Here is a 23,400-nt window from a genome sequence, read left to right as displayed (position 1 = left end):
CGGAGCTCTGCCGGGCGGCGAGGCCGGGCTGCGGCACAGCCCGGGGGAGTCCCCCGCCCCGCTGCCTGCTGCCGGCACGGACGCCCCAAGCCCGGCCGGGCGTGGCCGGGGGTCGGCCGGGATGCGCTGAAGGGTTCGCCGTGACAATCCCACCCTTTCCCCGCCATTTTGTTACCGTACTGGCGTTTTCCCAAAGCAGAGACAGAGCGGGAGACTTGGGAACGGGTCCCCGTCGTGCCGGGCGGGTGTCCCCTCCTCCGCCCGGGACCCCTCACCCCTCCGCCCCAGCAGCGCCGTACCCGGCAGCGGGGCAGGTCTCAGGACGCCCGGGCGCCGCTGGTTCCTTCCCACCGGAATCGCCCCCCTCTCCCCTTCGCGCCCAGCGCACGCAACAGCTGCGGGTCGTGGCTGTCGGGGTCCAAGCAGGACCCTGTCAGGCGGGGTTGGTGTCCTCGGGCGAGGAACTCCATAGCGGTCACCAGCCTCCCTTCCCGATAAGCCGGGAATACGGCGCTGGTCGCCTCTCCGCGTCCGCCCCACGGACACCGCAAGTGTCCCGACAGCCGGGGTGGGGGGGTCCGTCCCGTCGGGAAGGGTCCATTCCGGGGCTGGGCCGCCCTCCACAACGCCCGTCAGCCCTGCCCAGTCCCGATGGCTGTTCCGACTCCGCGCGGGATCAGACCAAACGCCCTCGCGGGAAGCCCGTGGGGACGGGTCCGGTAGTGCGTGACCCACGCGAGCCCGGCAGGCACAGTGGGGCGGACAATACAGGAGGAGGACGGGGAGGAGTAGGGAGGCGGCTGGGAACAGTCGCGGGGCCGTGCCGGGGGCGCGGGGCAGGGCGGGCAGGACGGCGGCTGCCCCGACGGGGCGGGCAGGTCTTTTCATCCACTCGAGGGCTGACGAACGCCGGCGACAGACACTAACCAGAGGACACCGCAGGATGGGACTGTGTCCCCTGCTCCACGGTGAACTCGGGGTGGCTCGGCTGTGGCACTGCGCGGGACACCCGAGCGCAGCAGAGGAAAATGCCCCGTGCGAGGGGGATCCGAGAGCGGCAGGGCCGGTCGGTGCCCCGGGCCGGGCCTCCGGAACCGAGCGGCGGTGGAGGGAGGAGAAGGGAACGGGGAAGGAGTGGGCTCCTGCAGTGCTGCATTGCAGCGCGTCGTCGACGGCCGAGCCCGCCGGCCCGGCAGCGCTCGGTCGCCCGGTCACTGCTGCAATGCGGGTCTGAGCACCGCACCGAGCCGGGCTGAACCCGGCAGGGCCGGGCCGGCCATCCCCTGCCCCGCCGGGACGCCCCCCGCCCCGGCCGCGTCAGGCTTCGGCTCTGCCCCGCTTTGTCGCCCCCGTTTCGTTTTCCTCCCGCTCTTGCCGGGACCGCGGGACGTTTCCTCTCGAGGCGGGACGCAGCCGGCCGGTGTCCCTGGGACCACCCATCAGCCTTGTGCCTGCCGTTTGGGGGGGGGTCTCCTCCTGCTCCTGGCGCTGGATGCCCGTGGGCCACTCCAGTAGCCACCCTGGCCCTGAGGCTTCTCTCTGCGGCTTCCCCCCAAAGCCGAGACCACTGCGAAGCCCCCGGTGCTGCACCGACTGCGGGCGGGTCCCGAGTTTCTGCCCTGTTCCGCTCCAGCTTCTACTGGGGGAAACGTCTGCCAACTGCCAACGTCTACCTCCAAGTCTCCCACCCTCACCGTCGTCTGAGTTTATGCTTCCCCCTGTACCCTCTGTCCCCTCCCAGCTATCCCGCTGCGAGCAGCGCTGCGTGTCCTCGAGAAAATGAATTAATCTTACACAAGTCACAGCTGATAACCATACAGACCCGCAGGGCAAGGCGGGGCAAAGGGGGAGCATGAAATATCGGGCTACGGGGGGAGGGGGCGTTTTAAAACTGGGGGTGGGCAGTGTAGTCCCCCGCTGCCCGTCCCTATCCCGTAGGCTGTGGGTTACACCCCCCGGGCTGACTGGCAGCCCCGATTGTTACCCTCCCACCTGGATTTTTCTTCTGACGCGGTGAAAATGGCACCGCGTTCCAGCTGCTGCTGGGGCGGACTCCAGCCGCTGAATCCTCTTGTCTCCTCATTTACTAGATGAAAGCTCAGCCGAGCCCATGAATTTCCTCCCTGTGTAGAGGTCTAGCGAGCTGTCCTTAACCTTCCCTTAGCAGTCCCACCACCACCACTTCCGGCTCCCCGAGCCCCCAACGCCCTCACGGCATCATCCCTCTGTCGCTTCCCCGACTCCTCTCCAATATTTCAGTGTCTCTCTGAGCTACCGGAGATGGTTATACGCGAGAGCGGGCTCACCAGTGCCACACACTGAGGCAGTACCGCCAGCCTGAGCTGCCTCATTTCTCTTGCAAACACCGGGAATCCTCCTCGTTGGCAGTGCTGTCCCTGTCCTCATGTCCCCGGCCCACCCCTAGTGACACAGCCCTCCGCGGAGGGCACGGCTGGAGCCGGTGCCCGGTGGCGCGGCGGGGCCGAGGGAGCGGCTGTAAGCGATGGCCCTGGTGCCCGAGGTTTGAGTTTAACTCCTCCGGGCAGGCTGCCCCCGAAGAGGAGTGGGTGCGGGTACAGAGCCAGCCCTGAACCACAAACCCGTCGGTGCTGGCGAGGGGGCGGCTCCTGGCCGGAACCCCTCCGGCCCCCTGAACAGGTTCAGTCCAGGTTCCTCCAACTTGTGATCCCCCTCCAGAACGAGGGCGGGGCAAGAACTTGGGGAACCCAGTCACCCCAGCGGGGGGACGTCCCGTGGCCCCCGAAGGATGGCTGAGCCCCCAGTCCGCACCGAACGGCTGCCGGGCTGGTTATCGTATCCCCTTATGTGATTCAGCCTCCTCCAGGACCCAGTCCCAGATCCTTTCTTTCTCTTTCCAGTCCCTTTCCCCGTCCCTCGGGAAGCCAGCTCGCAAGGAGCACCTCAGCTGGCCGCCCTCACCAGCCCATGTCCTCGAGTGGACTTTTACTCCCGGCCTCTCTGTGCCATCTCCCACCCTGGCGTTGTTCTCTCCAAGCACACGGGCTGTTCCACCAGTTACGGGGAATGGAGGCGCACAAGGCAAAGGCAAAATTGCCTTCCCAGGGAAAGAAAAAAAAAAAGAGTTAAACCTGTTAGTCCGAACCCAGAAAAGACAATTGCCACGGTCAAGACTAATTTGTCACATACTCAGGCGAGAGATGGAAGGCATTCCTGTGATAATGCTCGTCTCTGCTCAGCCGTTGCTGCTGAACCACAAATTGCTGCTTGCAGCACGAACTATGGAAATGTGATACAGGAGATTAGATGTCTTCTTGTTGGGTCTCTCCGCACTGCTCTTGCTAGGAGTTATTTCTGAGTCCTGAGAGCTAACCATCTTTAAGAAGCGAAGCATCAAACACCGGAAAAGTGGGTCTGCTTCAGGTGGCAGAAGTACAGAAATGAAAAACATCAGGAGAGCAGATACCGTGAAGCTAGTAGAGGATTTTTCAAAGAGGAGAGGGACACCCAGGGAGGGCTCTTTCCACCTCGGGTTAAAAATGGCTCAGGGTCAGGTTGAGCCCTTAAACTCAAGATAAGACACCATTCCAGCAGCCAGCCGGGGAGAGGCAAGGCATCTCCGGCTTCTGACCACCACAGCGTCTTCTCTGCACAGCCCACAATGAATCTCCCTGCTTTATCTGCTGCTGGTGACTTCATGTGCCAGAAGGACACGGGTGGAGGAAGGATAGTGTCACGGCTGGACCCAGCGCACGCAGAGGGCAGCGGCTGTAAAATACATTCCTGATGTTAAAATGACAGCCTGGCTTGCACGGCGCTGCAAATGGATGGGTACATCAGGGACAGCGTTTCATCCTTCCTTTTTCAAGCCATGTGGAATTACTAACATATGTGAAAATTAACATTTACTAGCATATGCGAAAATTGCCATTTATTTTCTGCTGCGGGATGCTTCGGTGGCTCCCTGATACCGAGGAAACCTTCCCTCTCCAAAGCTTAGATTTGGTGTTTAAAATACATTATGCTTCTTTTTATTAAAAAAAAAAAAAAAAAAAGTATATTATTTCTTTTCTCCTCCCTGTGACTGGGAGCTCAGAGCAGCTCCACGAGCAGTGCCTTGTGGATTGCATTCCCCACCACGGCATCACAGTGGGAACGGGCGTCCGGGCGCCCTCCCCTTGGGAAGCAGGAGATGGAGAAATGCCCGTGAGGAGCCCCAGGAATTCAGTGCCCAGAAAGGGAGAAAAAAAAAACGAAGCAAAAAAACCCCAATCTGGCCAATCCTCATCTTCTGAACACCATGCCCAGACTCACACAAAGGGCATTTTCCAGCTTTCCCCGCTGCTTTCCCCCCGCGCCGGGGCCAGGCGGGGGAGCGCTGCCCGTTGCCGCCCGTCGCTGCCCGTTGCTGCCCGCCGCGGCCTCTCCCGCCCCCCCCTCCCCGGTGCATTTTGCCGCCCCCTTTCCCAGCATGCCGTTTGGGGGGGTTAACCCTTGCCGCATGGCAGAGCCCACGACTGCAGCCGAGCGTGGCCATTTTAGCCCGCACACTCGCCTCCCCGCCCCGCTGACGGTTCCTCCGCTCGCTGCCCCCCCGGCTATTCACTCCCCAGGCCCAGGGCCACTTTCTTACTGTCTAAAGCAGCTGGGAACAGGTCCTGCCTCGGGGCTGGCAGGGCAATGCCCACACGGTGTGACACGGCACCGCGGAGCATCATCCCGGTCCCACCGGGCCACCCCTTGCCCTGCGCTCGCTCAGCCACCGCTAGCACCGGGCAGGAGGGAAAGACTGAGTCTGAATTTCCACCCTGGCCTCGTGGTCAGCAGTTTTTCAGCTTCACCCCAGGAGCAGCTTTTGGAGTTTGAGTCATTCCCGTTTTCCTATTCCTGTGGTTGGGTGTCAATGAGAGGGGAAAGGGGCAAACCCGAGTGACCCAGGGCCCCCCACGGAGCAAAACCCTGGGCAGGGGTACATTGCTCACACTGGAATATGTGGGCTTCAGCTCATTCCATGGCTGTGACCAAATGCCACCGTTCCTTGTTTTGTCCGTCCCAGACTCATGCCCCGTGCAGAAGAAGATGGAGCATCCAGTGGCTTCCCAGACGCTTATATTGGCACAAGAACGTTTTGCTCAGCTAAGTCTTTATATCCAACATTAAATACATGTTAAAGCTTCTATCAGCTCAGATATTGTTATAAAATACATAAACAGGCAGTCTAAGTATTTTCAAATTATTTTCTTTATCTGTAGCCCTTTTCTGCCCTGGCCTCTTCAGCACAATAGCAAGACCTCCTAAAGGTTTGGGCTATTCCCTTCCTTACCTTGATCCAAGCGGTTCTGACTGAGCACACCTATCTCACTGAGGCTGCATCCACACTTGGGCCATGGCAATGTTTAATCCACCTGGAAAATGGGTGTGTGGCTGTACCCCCTTCCCAGTTCTTCCCTGGGACAGAGAGCCAGTAGCACTGGTGGAGCTCGACCTCAGTCACTTGGCTGGGTCAGCACCTGTGGTCCCAACTGGTGCCAGTGCCGTCCCTTCCAAAATGTTCCCAGTGCTTGATGGAGATCCTGGGGTCAGCCAGGGACAGAACATGGCCCCATGTGCTGAAGCCACAACTCCTAGGATCCAGGGTGCTTCCTGCCAGGCTGTGCTGCATTGCACAGCGTGTTTTATATGCCTGCTCGTTTGGTAAAAATAAATCTTCATGTTTGCAGTTTGCTTTAAACTACATCAAGGTGTCAGCTGAGCTGACGGCTCCCTCTGAGAAACGGCTTCAGTAGGTGCCGGCAAATTGCTCCCGGGTGAGCCTGGGGTCTTGACCTGTGCTTGGAGATACTGGCAGGTTCTAGCCCAAGGGAGGGAGGCCCTGGCCACCTTCACCCCCTGCCTCAAACCTTCATTGCTAGAGACCCCGGTTTTTCTCCTGTTTGTGCCCAAAGGTCCATCATGCAGTAACATCCCTTCAGTGTCCACAAGGCCTCACATGCCAGCACAGCCCCAGAGCTGTCTCCTACCAGCAGCTACACCCCCAGGACCCACTTTCCTTCCCACCATTCCCCCAGATGGCTGCACAGTGCACAACCACAGCCACCACAGCCCCTCTCCTATGTCATCTAGCCCTGTCCCCCTCCCCTGTCACTCACCACAGCAATCTGGGGTTCCTTCCTGGGAAGCACCGTGGGCGCAGAAGCTGAGCCCCCATCCTCTCTATCCAACATCTAATTTCCACAGCTGCTCTTCCTCCCCACACTGGCCCTACCCAAGGCCTGGCTATGCTGCAGAGCTGGGTCTGGGTCTGGTATCACTGATGGCAGCCACCTTGTGCACATGTGAGCTCCTTCATTTTGCCTTTCATGGGTTTCTCCCCAGCTCAGGGTGTAGGCAGGAACTTTTCCACATGCAGGAGACCCTCTGGGAGTGCCTGGAGATGCTCCAGGCTGTGCCAACACAGTGGGGCCTTTTTCTTCCTCTGATGAAAATGTAAACAGAGCAGTGTCCTTGCAGTTGTCTCCTCCCGACACAGATCTCACATGAATTTGGGCTGAATCCAAATGATCTTATCTGTGGAGGAGATGGAGGATTTCCTACCACCAGGCATTTTTGACTGTTCAAACCAGAGGCAGCCCCTTGAGGTGGGGGAGGTGAGGAACTGGGGGCTGGGACAGAACTGGGGAAAGTCCCTTTACACCTCCTTCACCCAGCTGTTCCTCAGCCTCATCCTCCTGCTGCTGCTCTCCCAGACAGAGGGACACCAGCCCCACCAAAAATCCAGCAAAACCCCTTGGCAGCAGGCTCTGCTGCTGGACCAGTCCTGTTGGATACAGTTCGAGTTAAAATGGTTTATGGCAGCCAACACGCACAAGCCAAACTGTCCAGTCCCTGCTGTGCTCCAGGGGATAAGCCTGGAAAAATGCAGCCTGAACAACAGCTTTCACCCCATCCCAACTGGACCAGGAATGCTTTACCTTGTTGCTGGCTTCTCCAACGGGGCAGAGCTGCTGAGCCCACCACATTCAGCAAAGTTGCAAAGGCAGCTCCCACCAGCGCACAGTGAAGTGAGACAAGAATGGGAAAAATAAGGGAAAAACCCCACAAAACACGTGCAATGGCTGCCTGGAGGAGCTGCCCCCACCCACAGATGAGCAAAAGCACCAAGTGCTCCAGCTGCTTAGGAAATGCTTCACTTCCCACTGCATACAGCCACTCACACCTCCTGCCCTTCTGCGGGGAGGAGCTCCTTTCTCATTCCCAGTCTGGACCTAGAAGTCTCCTGGTCCCCGTGAGGCTGTTCTCACTCTGATTAAAAGATGTCAGCTCCGTGTTGTGTGTTTATTTAACATCCTTCTTCTTAACAGCATCCTCACCTCAGAGATGTAACCTCTTCTGTAGTGCCACAGGGCCCATCCTGCCAGCTGCCCTGTGGCCATCGCCTGGGGACAGTGTTTCTGTCACCTCCCACGGTGCAGGGACTGCACCAACACCTGCTGAAGCCACCCAGGGGCCACAGCAAGCACTGGCAATGCAGCTCAGCAAGCTGGATGTAACCCCAGTGCTGGTGCAGACACTGGTACCACCACAGCCGGGGAGGGGAGAACCTGAATGCAGCTTTACAGCACAAATTTGCAGTTCCTCCTCTCAGCACTGCCATGTATTGACAGATGCACCAGACCTCTTTCTGAAGAGCTAAAATACAAACAGAAATTCTCCTTTTAAATCAGCAAATGTTTGTCTGGAATAAATCCAAACCAAGCAGAGGTTAACACATTCCTGGGAAATACATGAAATGTAGTGCCTGCCAGTCTTCCTAATGGAGCGTGGTGATGTTCCACCTTGCCCTGGATCACTTTGATAGCCATTGGAAGTCATAGTGGGCTTTGCATTAATTTGCTCAGTAACAAGTATTTACGTTTGATGCACGTCATATGGACAGAGAGCAAAATGAATAAGTAGTTCACATCCTAAACACTTAATCCTTCCCAGCCAATTGGCACAGTGCAAGGGACGGGTGCATCTTTTAAACCAGTAACTACTTATCACACCTTTCCCTGTACCGGAAGCTGCTGGAGTCATGATAAATATGATCAAACTATTAAACTAAGAAATATCTGGCTGTGTGGTTTCCGGGAAATGGTGCCTCAAACAAACCACAGCTACTGCCAGCAGAAACAATATTTTAGGTGCTTCTACGGCTGATGCAGCAGTGGTGGGCACAGGGAAAGGGAGTTCAGAAACCACACAGGAGGAGGAACATTGTTTACTCAAAAACTGGCAACACCAACTAATCCATTTCTTTAAAAACGTTAATGACCTAAGCTCAGTGTAACCCTGCAAACAGGAATTGTCAGGAGTCTCCCACACCCACAGACTGGAGAGGGAAGCTGCTGACCTGGCTCACAACAGAGATGCTCAGGCTTTGGTCAGGAGCCTGCAAGCCCACCTCAAAAAGACACATCCCACTATTTGTGAGAAACCTTGCTGGTTTAATCTACCTCTGTCTGGCTGAAGAAGTTGTTCTCCTTCAGCAGAGCCTGCCCCAGAGCTGCCTGCCCAGCCCTGCTCCTGGACTGGCTCCTGCCGCTGCCTGTCGAGCGGCACTTCCCCTTTCATAAATCACGTTTTGCATTCTGAGCATGCGTCTCCTCTCCTTGCCATTTTTGTTTTCAGATAACCATTAGCCTAATTAATCAAGGGAAATGCATCACCTCTGATTGTCTCCTCTGCCAACTAAGCCTGGGACAGCAGGAAAACGCTTCCCACCAAACCATCCCTGGGCATCCCCTGGCATGGGCTGGGGCTCGCCTGCCCTCCACCACCCTTGGCTGCTGCTGCCTCCACGTGTCACCCACACAGCCCTGGTCACACATAGAGTTGATTAAAACCATCTTAAGATTCAGCACAGCTAACAGGCAAAGTGTTGATTTTAATCACAGTTCACCTATTTCTACTTGCTCTCCACACACATACGATCAGATTTTGGGGTCCCCACGCAAGCCAGTGAGAACCACAGGCTCTAAACATATTGCATGAGTTCCCATCAACTCTGCAGCAACAAGAGACGAACTGAGCTCCCAGTACTGACCTTCCCCCACTAACAAGTTTACCCAAATAGATGGGATGGAGCCATTTTTCTGGTGTAAACTCACAGAAGCCATTCCCACCACCACACAAGCATGCTGAGCAGCAGACCTGAGCCACACCAGACCAAAATAAACATCTGTGACAACGGCATTCACAGTCAAGATGGTTCCACCCAGACACAAGCCTCCACTGCTGTCACAGCTGAGAAAATGGCACCCACACACTCAACAGTTGCTTTTCCTCTTATTTAACCCAAACCGCCTCAAAGAAGTACTCTGGCTCTGGCAGAAGAAAATCGATAGCAAGACTTACACTCAGAGAGCTCGTGCAGTGGTTCCCATTGTGAGCAAGTCCCAGCAGATGACACCTGGCCAGATGCTGCCCCATCCCTCTGCAGACACCACATAACCCTCAGGACTTACAAAGGAACAGTTTCCAAGCTGACTTTTGAGTTTGTTTAAATAAAATTAAGCCTGGGAAGACTAAGTGGCCCCAAAAGTGGGCAGCATGGGACAGCAGAGCTTATTTTTGCTCTGGGAACAGCACAGCCACACACTGTGCCACAGCAGGCCCTAGGGGCTGAGCCCTCAGGGTGCTGCCTCCCCTTGGCCCCTCAGACCATGAGGGCAACTCACCCATGGCTTCAGGCAGCTCCAGAATAGCTGCAGAATCCCCACTTCCCAAACAAATTAATTCTGCTTCTCACATGCTCCTGCCCAGACACATGAAAGTACCATCAACAACAATATTTCAACTAGGATCTCTTCTGGAAGAGAAACCAACTTCAAGGACAGCCCAAGATGAGAAAGGCTGGCAAGCGAGCCAGTCTGGCAAGCACAAGATCCAGAGTTTGTGAGCACTCAACTCCACTTGGGAACATCCTGGGGGGATCCTGGGGGGAGCAGGGACTGAGTGCAGCATCTCAGCCATGTGCAGATGGGCTCCACAGGCACACTGCTAGGTTGCCACTGTTTTGTGAGCCATTTGGTAAAGAATTAGCCCTGCACTGTGTTTTCTGTGGACTCCAGCAATTATTAATCTATTTCAGAGATGTCTGCAGGCTTTTTTGGTGGAATTTGGACCATCTTGCTTTCTGGAGAAGTTCAACCCCTCATCTAACCTACATTGTCCCAGATAACACTGCTGGGGTGGCAGTGCCAGGGTGCACCTGCCCATCCACTGCAGCCACCTTCCCTGCCTGCATTCCCAGAAGCATCTCAGGTTTCCCACCACAGAACCGCTGGCTCCCACAGCCTTGCTACCTGCCTAGACAGCACCAGGAGGACGCAGGGTGCCCACAGGCTCAGGGGGGACACTCTCCTCTGCACCTCTGGGGAAAAGCCACAACTATAGTCCACAAGTTGCATCAGAGAGCTGATTTTAACCTGCAAGCACCTGCCCAGGGACACCACAGGCACAGCCTGGGATGCTCCCTGTGCCCCCCTCTGCAGTAACAAACGCACGCTGAATCCTGGTAGTTTTTGTAAAGGTTTATAGTCCTTTGCAATGATTGCATGATACATTTCTTCCCCTGTGACACAGCCCTCGGACCAGGCAGCGCCGCTGGCAGCTCCACCTCCCAGCAGCTGGGCTTTGCAATCAGATCTACACTAGCTGCAGAACATCAAATGCACTTTCAACATCTCCATTTAATATTTACATTCAAGCAATTAATAATTGGAAGCTTATAGTTTAGACATTTCTAATAGCAGCAATTTCTATAATAGCTTGTTTAGCTTTAGATAACGATTTTTTTTTTTTTGCACATAGAAACACCACGTGTACAGTATCAAAAAATATATACCAGGGATGGTCCTGCGGGTCATAAGGAGGGCAAGGGGACGAGACTAACAAATGCTGAATGGTTAAAAAGGAGAACAGAAAATATTTGTTTGATATAGTTTATAAGGTGTTCTAGGGACTCCATAAATCTAGGCTTTATATTTCATTATATAAATACCTACAAATAAATATATTAGCGTGGCCGGAGAGTGACCAGCTTTCAGCTCAAACAATACATTTCAATAACACCACGTACAAACGGGAGCAAGAATCACTCGACAAGTTAGCACTGTTAAAATATAATACTATAACTCTGAGTAACTGATGGGCCCCTTCCTCACCTGACCCGCTGCTCACAGGTCCCGGGACAGCCCAGGACTGCGGGGCGGGAGCAGCGGCGAAGACACCCCGCATGGCAGGGACGGTCACTATGCCCAGCCCCCCGTGTCCCCACTCTGGAGGTGGCTGGCTCGGCCGCCACGGCATGGGCAGGGGCACGTGGGCTCCAGGGAAGGGGCACCAGTACCTTGTTGGGAGGCCATGGGGGCCGGTGACACCCGGACAGGCAGGCAGCTCCCACAGGGAGCAGCCGCTGTCCCACCTTACACCGTCACATACTCCTTGAAAGTCACAGTCAGGCAGTTTGCTGTCACGTCTGTGATAATTATATTCCCAAAGAAGGGCTTGAATTCCTGCAGGGACTCGGCCTCCTCCTCCTCCTCCACAGCCTCCAGGGGCTGCGGGGGCTCAGCGGCCGGTGCCTCGGCTGGCACCGGTGGCACCTCTGGCTTCACCTGTGCCAAGGCCAGCTCGCCCTCCGGCCGCGGTTTCACGCAGCGCAAGTCTATGGGCTCGTCCAGGTCCGAATCCAGCAGGATGACCTCCGGCTGGGCAGGGGTGGGTGGCTCCGGCCGCTCTGGGGCTGGGGGGCTGAGGCAGGTGGGGGCACTGATGCTGCGGGAGGTCAGGCGCTTCTTGCCCAGCTCCTGCTCCGCGTATGGCTCCGACAGGCAGCGCTTCCGCGAGCTGGGGCTGGAGAGGTTCAGTCCCATGGAGGAAGGGCTGTGCTCACAGACGGGACCCAAGGACCAGGGCACGAGGTCCGGCTTGGTGGTGAGCTGCAGGGGCTGCTCCACTGGAGGAAGGGGCAGCTCCTTGGCCAGGGGAGTCTTTTGGGGACTTTCCTCGAGCTCCGTGGGGGGCTGCCGGCCTTCGCCCTCCGCTTTGCCCAGGGCATTGCTGCCCACCACCCTCTCCTCCCCTGACTTCCTCCAAGTCTCCAGCTTTTCCTCCCCACCCTTCTTAGGAGTCCTCTCCTCTGCAGCCCGCTTCCGGGGTGCCTCCCCAGACTTGATCTTCACAGCCTGCATCCCGTTCTCCATGTACTTGCTCATGACAATCACAATGCGCCCATTCTTGTTTTTGTTCTTGACAATCTTCATCTTGCCCCCGAGGCCATTGCTGGTCACCCTGTCCCTGGGGGGAGGCCCTGTACCACTGGACAGGTTCTTCTCGGCCCCATTCTTGCTCTCAGTAGCAAGGTTCTTGACTGGGCCCAGCAGGTTTTTGGCTGGGCCATGAGCCCACTTGTCTGGGTGGGTGACCAAGGGGCTCTTGTTACTGTCCAAGCAGGCCTGGCTCTGTGGCTCCTTACTGCTGGGCTGGTAATGGGGCTCATACATTTTGGGGTCTGGCTGGTAGTGGTGATGCTTCTTGCTGTTCAGCTGGTAGTAATACTTCCCTTTGCTGTGGGACTGGTGCTTCATGCTGCTCTCCTTGCCATTGGGCTGGTACTGGTGGTGCTTCTTGCTGTTGAGTTCATACTGGTGCTGCTGGCTCTTGCCGGAGGAGCCGAGATCCAGCTTTGGCCTGTTGTCCACAGCAGGGTCCTGCAGCCCCGTGAGGATGTTTGAGCGGCGGGCAAAGGAGGGAAGCTGCAACACAAAGCCAGGGGCTGCAGTCAGCTGGGGCTGGAGGAGGAGGTGCCGGAGCTCCGGCAGGTGCTGAAGGCTCCGGTGAAGCCTCTGCCCCTCCAGCCACTCTCGTTCTGGGACGCTGCATCACGGGGCGCCACGCTCCCGAGCAAGCAGCCCCAGCCCGCTCCAACTTACAGGCTGTGCATTGCTCCAGATTAATGAAGCAATGAAAAGAAGAAAAGCACCCTTCAATCAGCAGTCTGGGAACAGGGGCCGAGAGGGACCGCTGCCGCCCAGCCTGCGAGCAGCCTGCTAATGCTGCCCAGCCGCGGGCACAGCGGGTCGGCCCCGCAGCCCGGTGGGGAATCGGGGCTGGGACAGCCCGATGAGCTCAGCGCTGGGGCCTGGGGGTCCCCGGGGCATTGACAAGCACCGGGGCTGCGCTCACGGCTCCTCAGCATGATGAAACCCGCTGAAAGCGGCTCCCCAGGGAACCTGGCCGCGCTGCAAACAGGCTGCCCAGGAGGTGCGGGGCTGAGCTCCGCCACGTATTTACCTGCACGACCAGCGGCTTTGGCTTGGGCCCCCGCTTGCGATATCCCATCAGCTGCTCCTGCCGCTCCCTGCGGGGACACAGAGTCACAACGAGGCCCGAGCGCCTGCACGAGAACCCCCGGCTGCCCTCCCCCGCCATGCACGGCAGCTCCTGCGATGCCAACCACCCTCCGTGGGTGCAGCGAAGGGGTGGCGGGAGGGGAGCCCGAGCCCCGCAGGTGCGGAGCCGCGAGCCGGGGGTCCCGCAGGAGGCGGCGGGACGGGGGCACAGCTGATCCCCCGAGGCAGCAGCCGCCCTGCCTGCTACCGCCTTCCCCCTCCTTGCCTCGCCACGCTGTGGCGAGGGGCTGAAGTTTACAGTTTGCGCCAAAATACTACAGGAAATAAACGCACAGAAAGAAAAAAAAAAAAAAAAGGGGCAAAAAAAAAAGAGAAAAAGCCCGTCCAGGCGCAGTAGCAGCAGCGGCGGCACCGCCTCCCTCCCCACTCGCAGGCATCAAATCCCCGGGCAGCGGGAGCGCAAGGCGCGGCGTGGGGGGAGTGCGGTGGGGGGACCTTGAACCGGAGGCGTCTCCCGGCGGCCCCGCACCGCCCGCCCCGCCGGGGCCGCGCCCCCCAGCCCCGGCCCGGCCCGCGCCCGCCCCCGCCGCGGCCCCCGGCTCCGTGACGCATCTGCAATTGCCAAAGCGGGTGCGGGTGCCCGCCGCCCCTCCCGCTCCCCCCGCTCACCTGTTCTGGAAGGCGATGAGCAGCCGAGGGTCCAGGATGTTCTCCTCCGGCTCCCACGTGTTATATCTTGCAAGAGGGGAGGAGAGCGGCCGTCAGCCGCGAGGCCCCGCCGGGATGGGGCCGGGGTTCCGGGCAGGGGCTCCCCGCCGGCGGCGGCCGCTACCGGCCCGGAGCACCGGGTCCGACAGGGAGCGGGAGTCTGGGACTTGGGTCCAGGGGAGGGGGATGGGCGGGGAGTGGGGGGGCATGGGGACGGAACTGTTTATTTAGCGCAGTTATTATTCCAGAGGAATTCTAAGCATGTCATGATGAAATTTTCCAAATCCCCTTTTCCCGGACCCAGGAAAGCGGCTGTGGCATGAAGGAGGGACCCGGCCGCCGAGTCCCGAACAGCGCCGCGGACCCCCTCCCCCGCGCCCCCCCTCCCGCCGGCACTGTCATGCAAACCCCAAATACTCCGCAGCCCGCAGCGGCCGCGCTCGCTCCGCGGCCGGTGCCTCCCCCTCCAGGCGGCTCTCGGGGGCCGCCCGCCCGCCGCGGGCTGCGGGGCAGCGCGGGTTATTTTTGCGGTTATTCCCCCTCCCGCTTTCCGCCCCCCCTTCCGCCCCCCCCTCGCTCGGTTCTGCAATATGGAGCCCGACTCCCGAGGAGGGAAAGGGGGAAGGAGCCATTTTCTGGTGCACATCAGCCGCCGCCTGCCCGCCTCGCTCAGCTCCCGCCGCCGCTGCCGCCGGGCCCCGCGGCCAGTTCTCGCCGCCTTGACCGGGGCCCTCCCCGGGGCACCGAGCGCGGCGCAGCCCCACCGCCGGGCCGGGCCATCCCTGCCCCATCCCCGTCCCCATCCCTGCTGGGTACTCACTTGGGCGACCATCCCCTCCATTTCACCAGGTACTCGACTCTGCCCTGCGGAGCGTGGGGAGGCAAATACACGGCGTCAGCTGGACCCGCCGCCCGCCCAGCCGCCCCCCGCCGCCCCCGCCCTCCTCACCTTTCGGATCCGCTTCTTCTCGATGCTCTCCACCGCGAAGACGTGCTCCCCCACCGCCGGCAGCTCCATGCTGCAGCCGGGAGGGGCCGGGCCGGGCGTCCGCGGCCGCCGCTGCAGCCGAGCCGGGCTCCGGCAGCTCCCGCCGCCGACCCGACAGACACTGAGCCCCGACCGCCACGGCACCGCAACCCGTGCAAATCCCGGAGCGAGACGTCAGGGAGGCGGCGCCTCCCGGGCCCGGCTGCCCGTCAACGGCAGGGCCGGGGGATTGGCGCAGACCTGCCGGGGAGCGAGGCGGGGAGGGGGCGGGCGGGGGCCGGGCAGGAGCGGCGCAGAGAGGGCGGGGGTGGGCGCGGGCAGCCCGGCCCCCGCCCCACGCGTGACTCAGCACAGCCCCCACGGGCCCCGCGACCGGCGGGGGGCGGCAGAGCCCGAGGGGCAGGTGCGCGCTCCGGGGGGGGGTGGGGGCTGGGGGGCCCACCCGGGGGATGCCGGAGCTGGGGACGAGCCCCCGGGTGGGCTTCACGCCGCGGGCTGCCCTGGGCCCGGGGGGTGGCTGCACCCCCACCCGTGCTTGGCCCGGGACCGCCGACTCTTCCCGTGGGGGCCCGGCCCGCAACGGGAGTGGGGTGCGGAGGAGCAGCCTCGGGCCCGGCCCGGAGGAGCCTTTGCCCCGCTCCCGGCCCGGGCGCTGCTCGGCGGGTCCCGGCGGCCGCGGGGATCCCGGCCCGCGGGCACCCAGCGGCAGGGACTCCCCGTTGCAAGATGGCTGGAGGTCCCGGGGAGCGGGCTCGGGGTGCGGGCCCGGGGCAGGTGGCGGAGTTTCCCTCGCCCGGTGCCGGAAGCTGGAGACGAGGACGGCGGCGGCGAGCCCGGGGCGGGCGGTCCGCGCCGCGCTTCTCGTTTGAGCGGATGAAGGGGAGGACGCTGAGGCCCACGCGTGTCTCTGCGGCGGGTTGGAACCCCCGAATTCCCCCCAGCCCTTCCCCACTCTGCTGCGGGAAACGTGGCGGTGCCGGAACGGAAAGCGACCTTCCCCTGGGCAGGTGGAGCGGGGCTGGTAGTGCCCACCGCCGGGCAGCTTCCCGGCACGGGGGGGCGGACACACGTGGGGCCATTCCCGGGAAGGCTTTGCCGGTGGTGGGGGGGGGACGGGACGGGGCACTGCGTGGAGCCCCCAGACCCTCCTAGGGTCTCGACTTCTGGAACTCGGTCCCCGCAGCCTCCGAGCCGCTGCCGGGCCAGAGAGACGGGAGGTGCCGCGGACCGCGCCCTCTGCGCAGTGAGGCCGTTAGGGGACCGGGGGTCCCGGCGCCGCCATCCCCGCTCCACAGCCCCTGCCCTGGCTCTACCGGCCGACGGATGGGGCTGTCGCTCTCGTGGGGCCGGGACCCCCGTGCCCGGGGCTGCCCGCGGGTCTCCCAGCAACTTTTGCCGTGAAGCGGGAGCGGCGGGGCTGAGCCCGAGCAGCGCCGGAGTCCTGAACAGCTCTGCGGGGGGGTCGGGCAGCAGCGCCCGCTCCCCCGAGGACGCTCCCGGTCCTCCACGGGGCCGGTCCCACCCCAACCCGCGGCGTCCCCACTCGTTGTTCCCCCGGGCGGGACGGCCCCGGCCGGCAGCAGCCCGCGCCCTCGGGGGCCGTTCCCGGGTCCAGAGGTGCGGGGGCACCGGGGAGGCACCGCTGAATGTCACCGCGCCGGAGACCATAACAAAGACGCAGCCGCCACGATCGTAGAGCCGAGCCAATAAAAAGCAAACTGATATTACAATTTTGATTTCCCTGGAGGGCCGAAGGGGCTTAATGTAAGAATTATTATCCATTGTGAACAGCAGCCGAAAGAAAGCCCAGACGGGAAGATTTAGATTTTTTTTTTTTTTTTAACTTAGCGGTTTTCCTAGGAAACATACATTCATTGAAATTTATGCCAGCAGAGTTTGTTAACCCTCCCCTTTGACATTTCAAGCTTCTCCTGTTGCCAGAGGAGACAAGCCGAGCACAAACCACTAATGCTGGCAATAAAACTAAATGCCCAGGGACGAGGACGATTTGATGCAATCCCCCCTGATCTGGGGAAGCCACGAGCACATCCAGCCCAGGAAGCCACGGCAGCTTCAGGCCCAGCCCGCGGGGAGGGCTCAGTTTTCCCAGGACACAGCCAGGATGGAGCAGTAAGAAGGGCAGGGGCTGGCTAGCTGTATATGTATCTATAAAATACATATATTTTTAAGCATGTGACCTGACATCTTTGGTATCCGTACAACCTGCCTCAGGAGCAGTACAAGAGGCCATTGATGAAATATATTTTAAAAAGTGAAAGCAATGCTGAAAACCAATATTAAAAACATTTTAATAATTGGCTGTCTTGTGGCTCCCACAGCTCAGCCCCAGCTCCTGTCCTGTAGGTTTCTGCAGGATGTTCATCTGCTTTCTGTTACCAGGCTGATTGCACATGATTCACTGTAATGATTGTAATGGTGGTGATTTTCTCTCTCTTACCTTGCTCAGATAGCAGCAGTTCATGAACTGATACATCTTTCCTTTTGTCAATTCGAAAGAGGACACCTTATTTGAACCACATAAAATATCCTAAATAAGGAAAGCAGGAAACGTTTCCAACTGCTGCCTCTTCCCGACTGGTTGGGGCATATCACAGGGATGAGGAAAGAAAAAGGGGTTTCCAACCAAAAGAAACAAGAGCCAACTGCTGCCTGTTAAAGTCAAACTAGCCTTTTTTTTTTTTAACACTCTGCATTTTGTTTGGAGTTTGCCTGTTTCTAAGGCAGGTACAGGGTGTGGATGCACATCCTGTGGCTGTTCCTCTGCCACACACCTGTGCAAAAATCCACATTTCTCTTGACCCACAGAACATCATCCCTGTGTGCACAGCTCCTGCCAGAGGGACTGTCCCCAGCCGAGGTGTGAGGAGTGGGCAGAGCAAGTGCAGGAGCTCCAGCCATCCCTGGGTGCCCAGGCAGCGGGGGCACCACGAGGGCCTTATCCAGAGCAGGGGCTGCTGGGGTGCAGCTGTAAGACAAAACCTCTAACAGCCGGAGACAGATGGGCTTCCTGCAGGTGCTAGGAAGCATACCAAGGCAATTTCCCCTCAGACACTTGCTGCCCGTGTTCCCTCCTACTGTCCAGAGCTGATACCTGTCTAGGTTTGTTCTTTTCATCATTATTTACAAAGTTCTTACCCCAGAGACAGAGCCAGCTCTGTGGCAGTGCTTCACTTGGGTTGGGTTCTGCCTCTCCAAAACACAAGATGCTTCACTTCCCCTCTCCTTTTATGCCAGTAGCTCCTGCAGACCTGCTGTATGTTTGGTAGCAAGGAGCACTGATTGCACATGCCATAATTTCTGATGTTGCTCATTAGTCTATCATTATTAGCAATTCAAACAAGCAATTCTTTTCAGCTGTAATCCTCCAATTCCAACATGAAGACTCCAAGGCTGCAGGCTGGGTGCTCAGCTTTTGCTCCCCTCTGCCCAGGCAGGGCCAGAGGTTCCTCCTGGAGCATGCCAGGCTATGCACCAAACAATAACAGAAAGTTAATTAATGAATAGTTACAGCTTTTCCTTCAAGGCCACTCTTGCTCCAGGCACAGACTTTGTGACTCTCTTGCATGACGATGTCCTTGGAGGGAGGGGGAGGGCATTGGCCCCATTCATTCCTACCTGGCCACCCGCAGCTTTGGCCAGCTGGGCTCGTGGATTTGCCCTTCTGCTTTTGTCAGCTCTGTCCTGCATTTGAAGTTGTGGCCAGTCTGAAAACCAGATTAAAATATAGCCCTTGCTGAGGTCAACACTGTGCTGGAGAAGGACAAGAAAAGGATAAGTAGGTAGGCTTGGAAAAAAACCCACAAAACAAACAACAAAAACCAACCAACTCACAACAAAACAAAACCCACCTACCCAATCAATAGGATGCCATGAGGTAAGATGCACACAATGGAACCTTGTTCCAGGTTGCCAAGGCAAATCTGTCAATAGAGTATTGAACAAGCAAATCTGACTTGCAATTATTGTCTCCTTCAAAGTACAAGCTGCCCCTTTGCCTTGCAGTTCAAACCCAACGCTGGTGCTGAGCAGCTCAGCGACTGCTGTCCAGGGCTGCTTCAAAACAGTGAGGGAAGAGTCAACTCTGCTGGAAGCTGGGCTGGAATCCACTCCAGCATATGCACTGAAAACCCCTGGAGTGTCCCCACCATCGTGGCTCCAGCAGCTGAAGTGACACAAGCCCTGCCCCCAGTGTAATCGTTTTCTAAAGGAGAAAAACCAAACTGTTTACTCTTCAAGGCTTTCAGAAAAACATACAGGACCACAGAGCACATGAGGGTATTTTCAGACACTCCTGCGGGAAGAAAACCAGTGCACAGAGTACCCAGCATTTTGCAGTGCTCAGGAAAGCACCATGAAGGGTCTGAGCACTCCAGGCTGGGCTGTCAGTGTGCAGCAAATGTGGTGGCCTTAAAACCAAGCTCATCAGCAGGGTCTGGAGCTGCCACCACCCACCCAGAGGCAGCAGCAGCAAAATCCAGAGGCAAAACCACACAGAACTGGGTCATCACACGGACACATAAATGGCTTCACAAGCGCATCGCTGCCGCTGCTGCTGCGGGGCCATGTTAGGTGAATTCTCTTTTCTGGTGCTGCTTCCAGCACAAACCAGGAGAGGCTGTGTGCAAAATCCCCACAAATGAGAGGCTTGTCAGAAGTACAGGGTGGGCTTCCATAGCAGGGGACCAGCACAGGGGAGCCTGCTGTGGTGCAGCTGATGGAGGCACCACGATGCTGAGTGCATGTGGCACCAGTACCCAGAGCAGTCACTCTGGGGGCATGGCTGGGCTCCCCTCACCCTGGAAAGGAAGGTGACAGCCCTGCTCTGCAGAGCTGCAGGGGGAACAGCACCAAAGAGCAGATTCCCAGGAGACTCCATCCCTTATGAACTTCAATGAGAATAACCCCCCCCTTTCCAGGGCCCTTTTCCACTGTGCCTTTACCCCCAGCCTCAAGCATGGGTGCCAGTGAGGGAGCCCATCTGTCTTTAATCTTCTTAGAGTCAGGCAAGACAGGAGAAATTCAGAGGAAAGAGGCACTGAAGTCCCTCTGTCCCTGGCTGTGATGCAGGGCTTAGCACCCACCCACTGGGAGCAGGTCCCACCTGCCCCATGTCGCCCAAGCAATGCACACACTACCTGGGATTCTGACCAGCAAGCTCCAGGAAGCATTCCCACTCAGGAGGGCATCCCCTTCCCCAGTGGGAGTATCTGTGGAGGGAGTCTGGGGCAGAGGGAGATGGGAATCCCAAACCATGGGAGCCTGGTGCACATCATCTGTCTTGTCCTGCCCTGTACCTTCTCTGCCATTCCCCTTAGCTCCTGGAGCAGCCCTGGAGAGCGCTGTGGTCCGAGCTCTCTTCCTCTCCTTATCACTTAAGCTGATGTTGTTCCTTGGCAGCTAAGTGCAATTATGAGATTTTCTCTGTCAGAAGTGGGGCTGTGCCTGTGGCCAGGCTGCAATCCACTGGTGGCAGCAGCAAGGGGCCACCCAGCTGCCCAGCAAGCTGTGAAAGGATGGAGGTGTTTTGTGCAAGCTTTTCCAATCTTCTCCATCCACTGGAATCACAAAAGCTTCCAAAAAAAGCCCAACAGTGCTAACACACTGCAAAGCCCCAGACAGCCCAACTTTCCAGCTGCTCCACAAAAATCAAACAGGAACCTACTGGAGTCAGAATTATTTTTGGACACAAAACCTGAATATATAAAATGAAGGTTCCTCTGTGAAAAAAGTCACACAGGGAAGACTGGAGTCCTGCACATGGGATGACTCATGTAACAGCCATGAGGTGACTCTGAGATTCTTCTCTCTGTTCTCCAGGTAGATGGGAGCTCTGCTGTCACCTGCCATGCACCTTCTGTGGAGAGCGTGAGAAAGTTGGAGACTCCAGGACATCTTGCTGAGCAGAGCAGGTTGGAGTGGTGATGAGGATGGTGGTTTGAAGACACCATCAACAAAGGCACTGGGAGAAAATTACCTTCTGTGGCTTCTAAAGGGCATTTCCAACACACTCAAAAGGAGTGCAAGTGTTTAAACTTATGTGGGGAAGAACTGTTTCCCACAACAAAAAATTCCCTTTGTCTTAGGAGCCAGACTTCTCACACCAAAGGGGCAAGGACAAAAGCCTCCAGGAAGACACTTCCACCCTCCCAGCAAACAGCAGCCTGGCCTCTAATCGTGCTTCTTGATGAGCAAAACCACCTAACTCCTCCTGACACAGTGAGGCAAGGCACACATCTCCAGGAGGGTTCTTATCCCTTTCTAGGAAGACAGTCCAAGATTATTATCTAGTACAAAGTCTTGACCATGCAAAGGAGTCACCAGGCATAGGGGTTTGCTCCTCACAGTCCGATAGCAGGATAAGGGTAGATGATGTGGCTGGGCTGCTGGACAGTTAATGGGAGCTTCCAGGGAAGCATTTCAGCTGGAACTTCCCAGGTGACTCCAGCTCTGCACAGCAGCCAGGGACACAGCTTCACTGAGAGGCTAAAGGAGTTTGAAACACAAAAGCATTATCCTGATATTGCAGTGATCAAACTCAAAGAGGGCTGAGCAGATCTACCTGGAGTTTCTTTTAAAGCATCATCTTTCAGAGAACATTAAACACAGGGAAAGCCAGTCCCAAAGCCATCCTCAGGAGATAAACCACCACCTGAATCTCAACAACAATACACACTGCTGAGATTGCCAATGCAGCAAAACCTGATTCCTCTGCCTCACGTGGCTGCAAAGCCAGCCTGGCCTGCCCACACCTGCAGGGATGCCAGCACCTCTGCTCACCCCACACCAGGCTGCTCCTCCAGCCCACACGCTGTCTCCCTGATGCAGGAATGGCCTCGTGCCTGCTCCTCCCCTCTAAGCCTTCAGGCGCTCGTGCTGTTCTCCCCCTCAGGCAGACGCTGAGCAAAGCCCCAGGAAAAGGAGATTGTGCTGAGGTTCTGGGGGCACAGTGAGCCCAGAGCACCCAAAGGTGCAGCCCAGCCATGGCACAAGCTCTCCTGGCTTCCACCCACACCAGCAGCTCCTCCTGAAAGGGACGAGTCTTCACAAGGCCTTCACTGACTGCAGAGGAAGCTGAACTGCTTGTGCCAAGCTATTTAAGTGCCGAGATTGATTGATTGATTGGTTTGCTAAGGTTACAGCTGAGGAGAGTTCACCTGCACCCTGGTGCTGCCAGGAGCTGCGTGGGAGGGGCAGGGTGACCGGACTCGGTGAGCTGCTCCCAGCAGACGGGGTGTAGGAGGATGGAGAAAGCAGAAAACTGCAGCCCTCCTGTCCCAGGGCCGGTGTGGTGGGGACCACATGGGCTGCTTGTGGCAGAGCTTTTGCCTTGGTGCTCTGCGCTTTGCCAGGGCTCAGCTCCCATGGCCCCCAGTGCTGCTCGTGCACCTGCTGGCACTGCCGAGCCGTGGCTCTGGCTCCCACCCCCGCCGGGCCCAGCGCGGTCGGACACCGCGCAGCACCGAGCCCAGCGCCCCGGCCTGCCCTCCCCGGGCAGCACTGCGGTCGGATCAGTAATTGCCCACAGGCAGAAGTGGAAATTACTCGTTTGGGGTGGGACAGCTCAGGGAGGCGGAGGAGCAGGCTGGGGCCTTGTCAGTGCATGTCCCACCTCATGGTGTGGGAAGGGCTCATGGAGGAGCCTGGCACACGAGCTGGTGATCACAGGGAATTGCCCAGCCCTGCCCGAGCACAGCTGAGCTGAATCCTGGGGTGAGCTGCTGTGAGGGCTGTGGAGGTGGGAACTGCCACTGCGCAGCCAGCCACGGGGACCTTGGGACTCTGTGGCTCTGAGTCACCTGGGGGCCCTATGGTGTCCCCAGGAGGCTGGTGGCACCGTGAGCTGGGGCTCCCATGGGGCAGTCAGCATGTGCTGGTGTGGCCGTGCAGTGGGTGGGCCTGGGGCTGCCCTCCTGGGGCTGCCCTGCACAAATGGCTACAGGATCCTTGCTCCAGGCACGAGGCTCCCTCGGGAGTGAGCTGCGAGCTGCTGGGGTGGATCCTGCAGCCATGGCACGGGCCGGGAGACTGTGCAGTCACAGCTCAACTCAGTACTTCTGCATGGGAGTGAGGGGCCGTGGCCCTTGGCATTTTCTCCTCTGGCAGATCAAGAGCTGGTGTCTGGTGGCCACGAGTCGCTGTGTTTGGCAGAGACATCTCGGTTTCAGAATTTCGCTGCTGGTTGACGCCCGAGCAGGGTCGGGAGGCTGGCTGCTGTGCTCGCTGCTGCCGGGTGCAGGAGGGAGGAAGCGACTCTGTGGTCGGGCAGTTTCCATCCTCCCTGCACCTGAGGCAGCAGCTCAGCTCCTT

The 23,400-nt window shown here is 58.3% G+C and overlaps 1 protein-coding gene across 1 annotated transcript; it reads right to left on the bottom strand.

The window, feature by feature from the left end:
• Window positions 1–10,538: 10,538 nt before the first annotated feature.
• On the bottom strand, window positions 10,539–15,203 carry CBX4 (chromobox 4). The gene is made up of 5 exons (XM_051635174.1): window positions 15,034–15,203; window positions 14,905–14,948; window positions 14,046–14,111; window positions 13,318–13,384; window positions 10,539–12,779 (listed from the first exon to the last, which is right to left on the bottom strand). The coding sequence occupies exons 1-5, from the start codon at window positions 15,100–15,102 to the stop codon at window positions 11,448–11,450; spliced, it is 1,578 nt and encodes a 525-aa protein (XP_051491134.1). The 5' UTR covers window positions 15,103–15,203; the 3' UTR covers window positions 10,539–11,447.
• Between the last annotated feature and the right edge of the window lie 8,197 nt (window positions 15,204–23,400).

This window comes from Apus apus, chromosome 17, assembly GCF_020740795.1.
Source record: "Apus apus isolate bApuApu2 chromosome 17, bApuApu2.pri.cur, whole genome shotgun sequence".
Classification (NCBI taxonomy): Eukaryota; Metazoa; Chordata; class Aves; order Apodiformes; family Apodidae; genus Apus; species Apus apus.
Note: the sequence above shows the minus strand (reverse complement) of the source record. Positions and strands in the feature narration are given on the sequence as shown.